The 8,418-nt window shown below is 36.0% G+C and overlaps 1 protein-coding gene across 1 annotated transcript; it reads left to right on the top strand.

Moving 5' to 3' along the window:
- The first annotated feature begins 484 nt into the window (after window positions 1–484).
- LOC132556971 (monocarboxylate transporter 12-like) lies at window positions 485–8,058 on the top strand. The gene is made up of 7 exons (XM_060221435.1): window positions 485–668; window positions 4,807–5,046; window positions 5,502–5,645; window positions 5,958–6,362; window positions 6,577–6,846; window positions 7,133–7,258; window positions 7,817–8,058. Exons 1-7 carry the CDS (start codon window positions 485–487, stop codon window positions 8,056–8,058), a joined length of 1,611 nt encoding a protein of 536 aa, XP_060077418.1.
- The last annotated feature ends 360 nt before the right edge of the window (window positions 8,059–8,418 follow it).

Here is an 8,418-nt window from a genome sequence, read left to right as displayed (position 1 = left end):
GATACATGGATAATTTTTTTCTTCTCTCTCTCTTTCCCAATATTTTTTTGATTAAACTGAGGAAAACATAAATCATGCACCAAAAAAACTTTTCTTGGCACAAAGCTTTATATATGTTAACTTTTATAAAATGTTCACATCTACCACTGGATCATATGTTGTAAGTCCCAAATTATAAACATTTCAATATAGGCATCTATACTCAAGGAATAAAGAAACTCAGGGTAAACTTTGAACATAATTCTTGGCAAGACGTCGAGTATACTGTTCAATATTTTGAAGTAAGAATGAATATCAATCCATACAGAACAAACTGAAAAATCAACAATTTGTATCTAGTAAATGATTTTTGAGTAATTGAAGAGAATTAAAAAATGAACGCTGTAATCTGAAATCGAAATGGACTGATTGTGGGAGCTGGCTAGTCAATACCAGGTATGTCCCCCATTCGTTCTCTCCACAGCTCTGATTCTCCTAGGCATGAATGAGTTTATCCTCTTCACTGCGATCTTGGTCCATTCTTCAAGAGTCCTGCTCCCAGTTGTGCAAGAGTAACGGAGTGAGGCTGACGTCGTCTAACCTGTCTATCCAGGTGGTCCCACAAGTGCTCAATAGGGGATGGGTCGGAGTTTTATGGCAGCAAGTCCAGTGGGTGGATACTGTTGTTAGTAAGAAAGTTGCGACAGATCCTCGGGGGGCCGAGCATTATCTTGCAGGAATGTGAGGTTGTTTGCTGCAATAATGGGACAACATTGGGTCTGAGAATCTCATCTCTGAACCTAGCGGCAGTTAAATTATCCGCTACCATACCAATCGACAAAACGTTCTCCACGACGTCGAACGTCTGCTCGAAATAGGGTGAACCAGGACTCATCAGTAAAAAACACCCGACGGGCAAACCTACAAACAGTTGACGTTCTAGCAGACCAACTTTCCGCAATCGTTTCCTTACAGGTTTTTGCATGGATAGGACGGTGATAAGTACCTGTGGTATGAAGGGCAGATTCAGTGGATGTAAGGTGCCGATTGCGCCAATGCCCGAGACTAAAAAACCTGTCCTGACGTTGCGACATCACGCGGACACCCAAACTTAGGTCTGTCAGCAACCTGCATAATCATTGCAATGGCAGGTTGCTGACAGACCTAAGTTTGGGTGTCCGCATCCGTCCGTCAGTCGTGCCATTGCTAAAATGCTAATAGAAATGAATCAACATAACGGAAATTGTGTCTAAATGAAGACTACCTTGGTATGACGAGCAATGTAACATTTTGTGCACGAGATTTTCCCTGAACGCAAAACAATAATGCAACATTCGAGACAGGATCACGTGCTCTGTATCCTAGAGAGTTGCTTGAACGATTTTCATTGTTTTTGAACCACGCGTCTGCATGATATTGCAAATAATATCACCCTGCGTTTCTTTATCCCTTGAGTATATTACAATTATTAAACGATTAAGACGACGCCGTCAAGGCTGAGTCGGGGACTCCCTGGGGGTCAGATACAAGGAAATCCCAACAATGTTTCTTTCCAATGCTCTGGGGGATGACTGTAGCCAAGAGTGAAAAAGGAAAACAAATTATTCTAGATTATAATAATCTATGATATCGTTTGATAATTGGGAAGACATTTCAAGGTTTACAAAATGTATTTCAATGTTAATTCATTTCTATACTCGCATAGAAAATGTTACTTATTCATATCACTACTACACACAACTTACTCAAAAAAGGTTTAGAGCGAGTTTAACCTGTAACAAGTTACTACGCGGCTGAAAATATGGCGGCAACCTACAGCTGTCGTTGAATTATCATATAGATAAAAATGTATACACGTTAGTTATTGTTAGCAACAAAAATTGTAGTAAAACGGAACATTTATATTATAGAAATATATACAGAAATTATAGCACCACACCTAAGATTCTAAACAGTAATGTCAGACATATGTATGTCTACATTGATTGTTTCATTATCCCGTCGTTCATTAGCCAGCGGTAGATATTTCCTCAAAGTCTCCTAATTTAACCCCACACTATTAATTTCGATTCTGTATTTATTTCGTAGCAATTAATTTCAAACTGCGCACAAATCAACAGGTTTAAATAATGAACTGATGAGGAGTTAAATTTAGGTATCCGATGACATATTGTGAATCAAACTATAGTAAATGAAGATCGGGGTGAGAGGAGGGCAACTCAAAGTCACTACACGCAATGAAAGAGTAAATGTCTTTTGTCTAGAATGCACGAGAGAGCAGCTACAAACACCTATGCACCATTTAAGGCAGATGCAGGGAGGCTTCTTTTTCAAAAGTAAATACTATTTCAACAATTAGCATCAGATTTTGATTTTTTTTTACTACCGGTATTCCTATACTCATCTTGCTAGGCGTGTCATGACAAAAAAAAGACATTCTCTGAGTATCCAGTTCTGTCTACGGCTGTCGCTTTCACTACGTAAAAAAGGACTGCTGGAATACGTGTAATACACACAAATAGCGTAGCAGTTTCAGTTTCTAACTGTAGCTGTACATGCTATAGGTTTTAAAGTATTGAAATTCATCATATACAGATAAGGGATCGCACGATGTGTGCATGATGTATGCAATATGTGCGCATAATAAGAAAATTGAACGGCCATGGTAGAAAAAGATCATGAATCTAATTGTAATGAACCGAATGTTAACTTTGGTCAATGTGAGATAAATCCAGTATATCCTGGAGTTTAGACGTCTCTAGAAACGGTGTCCGCTAATCTCTATATTTTGATATAAATGGCCCCGCTTTTTGGCGCAGTTATAGCACAGTTCTTGTTTTGGTCACCGTTCTCGTTCAAGAACTTTCCCCATATAGATTTTGTTATTTAGCTTTTGCTGTTTAAATATCCACCAGGCGATAATGACTGGTGTATATAAACAGGAAGTCTCTTTAATTGAACTTCTATCATAAATCAACTTGGTAGTTTCTTCTCATTCTGTATCGAAATTGCTAACACGCTATTTGAAAAGCACCCCTTCGTGCCATAACTGGGTGAACATAGGTGGATACCCAGTGTTGCTTAAGTGTCAGACCTAGGAAATTAACCTGAATAATTTTACACCTGGGTAGACAAAAGAAGAAAAAGATGCATCATCATTATAAACCCTACCGTAACCTAATATGCTTATCAGAACAAGAAAGCTCACGCAAAACCTGGACTCACACGTTAAAAAATAGGCCGCTCAATGTTTCCGAACTACACTAAGACGGCGTGTGAGTAGAGAGCATACAACGGCTCTGTGATCGCGTAATCCGTAGAACTGTGAAGTATATTCCTCACTGTTTGTGCTTAATTTTTTCTTCCAGTTGCTTGAAGGAAGTCGTTATCCAACGAATTGGAACTTACAAACCGAATTGGCCTATTAAGAGTGCTAAAATAACTATCCGAACGTGCTGTCGTACACCGTAGTGTACCCTATCGAGGTCTCTCGAAGGCGTTTCCAATCATCTGGAATTGATTTTCATTCGATGTCTCATGCAAATATTCAGAAAAGGAAGAAAAATGAAAGGTTATTCAGGAGATTGATGTGACATTAAGTCCACAGACTTTCAATAAATCCACAATTGACAGCTTGATTTTAACTCTGTGTTATATGACGCCTTGCCGCACGTCTACTTTAGATTGCACAGGCATATCGTGACCGAAAAGTTATTCTACATACACTGGTGATAAACAGTGTTCGGTCAACAAGTGTCAAGCTTAATTTATTTTAATGTCAGAAAAAATGTCATACATGAAGGAGATTTAACTTTTAAAGTCCTGTATATCCAAATTCAATCAAAATTTATTAATACATTTATAATTACAATTGTTATTTAATTGTTTTGAATCTCGCAAACAATCAATCATGTTGTTAGAATATTTTGAAAGTTCCTTTGTATTTTGTATCTCGGATAGATTTAATGTGTCCTATTTTTATCAACAAATGCTCCTTTAATGAGTTCACATGGTATGGTATAGGCAAGACAGCTTACGACTACGTTACTCTAAAACTCTTAAAGGGGGGCGTGTGCAAGTAATAAGGATCTCCGAACTATTTATTAAACGTATTAAAAAAAAAACATGAAAAAATCGTATATCAATCCACGCACTACGACAACATTTATTTTGCCACTGTCAAGAAAATGATAATTATAATACAACTAGATTAAGGACTATTTCAGTTATTCTACCTCCTGTTCTAGTTGTTTCCGTGATTTATCGACCATTAGGAACATACTCCAAGCGTACTTTTACGAATGTTTTAAATCTAATAATACACGTATCCAAAACGATGTTGTAAACATGTATGGTTCATATTTACTTCAATTGGGTAAATTATAAGATACAGGTAGTAGTGGCAGGTAAGGTATACCGACAATTGTAGAGGTTAAACTACAGGTGCCTTGGAATGTTGTTCCGGATGGTCACGCGATCTACTCGTGATATGCATATATTAGGGATCTTCTTTCCTTACTTGTTTGTACTAAGGTCAGATTGAAAGTATGACCAGAGAAGGACGGCCATCATTCGTCCAGCAGATGTCGTTCTGGGACACTATAGTGATGATTAAGTGTTTCAGTTATCACTGTCATTCTTTTACATATGAATTCGTATCCAGAAAAAACGGATAAAAATCCACGAAGATCAATGATTTTACAGTATCGAGATTGCTAAAAAAATCCGATAATTTACTAAAACAATATATGTACATTATATTTTCTTCTAATTTATATTTAGTATAGTAATGAAATTTAACCTTTTTCTTTCTTTCTTTCTGATCAGGTACTTTGAGAAAGCGATCTACTAATGAAGTGATATTTGAATACCAAACACCACCCAAAGCCCCAGACGGTGGATGGGGATGGCTGGTAACATTTTCTTCATTCGTCGTCAGTATGTTTGTTGACAGATTGAGTTTTACATTCGGAATTTTTTTCCCGGAATTCCTGAGATATTTCGGAGAAAGTAAAGGGAAGACTCAGCTTCTACACTCAGTAATGTGGGGTACATTTTTCGTTATTGGTGAGCGTTTTTATAGTATTACTATTTTAGTTAATATTTGTAGATAACCTAAAATTGCATTACACATTCATTTCTTTTATGAAATATCTTGGCAAGGACATGTCATATTGTTCTGAATGAATTTGATATCTTCACGAGTAAACGTAATTATGTTAAGAAGGCATCATAAGGCTTCCCTTAAAAATGAATGATTGACTGTTTCAAAATAAAAATAAGTTTTAAAAGTGCAACTCAAAAACAAAAAAGATGTGTTTCACTTTTGAAGTTGTATCGCAATTTCGAGGCTTTTGATATTCAGCTTCTTATACCCGCTATTCTAACATTAATTGCATCACATTTCCCGATATAATGTCGTTGTGTCGTTCTGGTTTAAGCACGATAATCTTATTTGTGAATAGTAATGATGCACTGAACAAAAGCATTCAGATGTAATAATTGCACTGTGTTTAAATCAGGACCAGTCGCAAGTGTCTTAGTAAACATGTTTGGAAATCGGCTGGTGGCCGGAAGTGGAGCGTTAATTATGAGCGTCGGAATATTCCTGTCATCTTTTGCACCAAACCTGAACGTGATGATCTTCTTATACAGTATTGTAGGAGGTATATAAATTGTTTTGTTAAACGCATCAGAAACTTTTAACAATAAACCAGATGTTTCTTCTTTTATACTTGTAAGTGAGAGGTAAGCACACACAAACATACGCGATATACACTGTGCTTTTTCCACAAAAAGGTTGATGAAATTAACATACATAAGTTGTATAGGTTCGTGAAAATGACACACAAGAATTTCTTTCAAATAATCAAATTTAGCCAATGACACGTTTAAGCAGAATAATAAATGAAAATGAATTTGTTCAAAACGTCATGTACACATGATTTTTCTATATTTGATAAAGATATGTTCTACAGGTATCGGATACGGCCTGATCTACCAACCCTCTATTGTGATACTTGGAGTATATTTCGAAAAACGTAGAGCATTGGCGACTGGTATTGCTGTTTGTGGTGCTGGAGTAGGTGGCTTTGTGTTTGCGCCTCTCTGCGAATTTCTTTTGGAATTATACGACTGGCAAGGAACCATGAGGATTATTTCGGCTATTCTTCTCCATGGACTAGTTGTTTCCGCGACTTATCGACCATTGAGAACTGCTGTTAAAACTAAAAGCACATGTATCAAAAATGATGAAAAATCTGAGAATTCAGAAATATGTTGTAAACATTTAAGTTTAAACAACACAAATATGTTCGACTTCACACTTTTCAAAAGTCCCACCATGTTGCTGTATGGAACAACCTGTTTTCTCGTTATGTTTGGTAAGTATTTTTAAGACAAAATGCAATTTGAAGCTCCTAACGGAAAAATACTACCAGATACTAGTTATCACCACAATTCCAAAAAAATGTAAAATATGAAACAAAAACAAACTAAAACGTAACTCATAACAATAATTTTGTGAAGAATGCCAACTGAAAATTGATGTTTAAAACTAATTACAATATCTTTTAATAATGCATTATTCTGTGTTAGGACTTTTCGTGCCGTCTAATTTCCTACCTGCTTTGGCTAGTGATGTCCATCTGTCAACCAAAGAAGGAACATATCTTATTTTGATCATGGGTGTAGCAAACACCATGACTCGTGTCGTGGTTGGGTACATAACAGACAAATCATGGGCCAATAGCTTGATGATAAACTGTACCGCTCTATTACTTGGTGGAGTGTCGACGTGTTTTGTGCCATTCTACGACGGTTTCAACATTCTTGCAATTTACTCGTTTGTGTTTGGTGCAGTTATCGGTAAGATTCATTTCACAAATTATGTAACAACATGTCTTCTAAACAAAGACCTATCTTTTTGTGTTTGAAATGTGTAAATCTGAAATTTAATATCTTAACGAAATGTTTAATAGCCAATATACTATCATCTGGAATAAGTAATATATTAGTAAAATAATCGCGATCATCTATTTTTTAAAATGACGTTGTTATTTGTTACGTCGCTTTTGATTGGCTATAAATATGTTTAGGGTTGTTTTTTTTATTAAATTGTTTGTTTATATTTTACTGAAATGATAAATTACAGCGGTCTTCATCTGTCTGAGAAGTTTGCTGATGGCTGAACTATTGGGGGTACACAGACTCAACAATTCGTTTGGAATAGTAGGACTGAGCATGGGACTGTCTACATATCTTGGATCGCCTATAGCAGGTACAGAACACAGATTTTCTTCTTCTTAGCACTCCTCATTGTTTCCATTGTAATAATATATGTACTTTAAATTTCCATTTCTGAATTAACTCCCTTGCTTGTCGAATCAAATGTGTTTACCTTTCGCGGTTGCTTCTATATTCACGATATCATATTTCTTCTTTAATACATATTTACATCCGATGGTAAAACTTTGAAAGATGAAAGGTGATTAAAGATTATGGGTATTTCCTCAAATACATTGTGTTCTTATGCGAAATCATTACATGTTTTTGAGATCCTATCATATCCTGTTGTTTCATTGGAAGTAATCTTTGTTCTCATTTTTGAAACTGTTACACTACTTTGATCTATAATTATAATGTGTGTCTTCGATGAAGCTTGTACACTTATTTTTCTAAAAAGCCTTTCCTAACCCTAGTTCAATAAACTTCATATAAATATTTCTCTTATGCACGGTTTTCCCCTTCAATTGATTCGGAGATCAATTTTCGATTTAGTATAATCTCACTGATTGTAACTTCAGCTCCAGAGATACCGTATTTTTTTCTTTTTCAGGAGCTTTAGCCGACGCGAGTGGAAATTACAACATGACATTTTACTTCGCCGGCATCACTCTTGTACTTGGCGGCTTAATTTGTCTACCCCTCAGGCGGATATCAGAAAGGGAGAAACGTAGGAGCGTGGATTTCAACACGAACGCAATGCACCGCGATAAGGAGAGTGAGGATAACACAACTATTAAAACACACTCTAGTAATAAAATTCCACGTGTATATACTATCTCAGAAGATTTCTAGACCAGTTACCTGGTTTGTGAAAAGTTACTTTTTGTGAACAACACTTCCTGTGTTATTCAGTAGATAAGGATATGTTGATTTATTTGTTAGATATAACCTCGTCATTTACCCGGATTTCGCCAGAGAATGTTGATCCTTATACGATAATCTAGATTGTGATCTTAACAAACAAATGATAGATACAATTTTACAAAACCAATTGTGGATAAGTATCGTTTTATTGGGATGGTGTGTGTTTGTGTGTGGGAGGAGGTATTTTTCGTTGAGTTCGTGGTATAAAACTTAATTGCGAATTTATTGATGAATTTAGATACCGATAAATGCGTAAAAGTTGTGATTGATATTGATTATAGTACAAAT

The sequence above is a fragment of the Ylistrum balloti genome, unplaced genomic scaffold, assembly GCF_031769215.1.
Source record: "Ylistrum balloti isolate Yb309-2 unplaced genomic scaffold, AGI_CSIRO_Ybal_v1 Utg370612, whole genome shotgun sequence".
Lineage (NCBI taxonomy): Eukaryota > Metazoa > Mollusca > Bivalvia > Pectinida > Pectinidae > Ylistrum > Ylistrum balloti.
Note: the sequence above shows the minus strand (reverse complement) of the source record. Positions and strands in the feature narration are given on the sequence as shown.

Excerpts from the sequence above, each read along its gene's own strand:
- LOC132556971 (XM_060221435.1), top strand. The coding sequence starts at position 485 with ATGAGTTTATCCTCTTCACTGCGATCTTGGTCCATTCTTCAAGAGTCC. Across the intron at positions 669-4,806 it reads GTGGGTGGATACTGTTGTTA|GTACTTTGAGAAAGCGATCT; the intron begins GTAAGAAAGTTG and ends CTTTCTGATCAG. Across the intron at positions 5,646-5,957 it reads CTTATACAGTATTGTAGGAG|GTATCGGATACGGCCTGATC; the intron begins GTATATAAATTG and ends TATGTTCTACAG.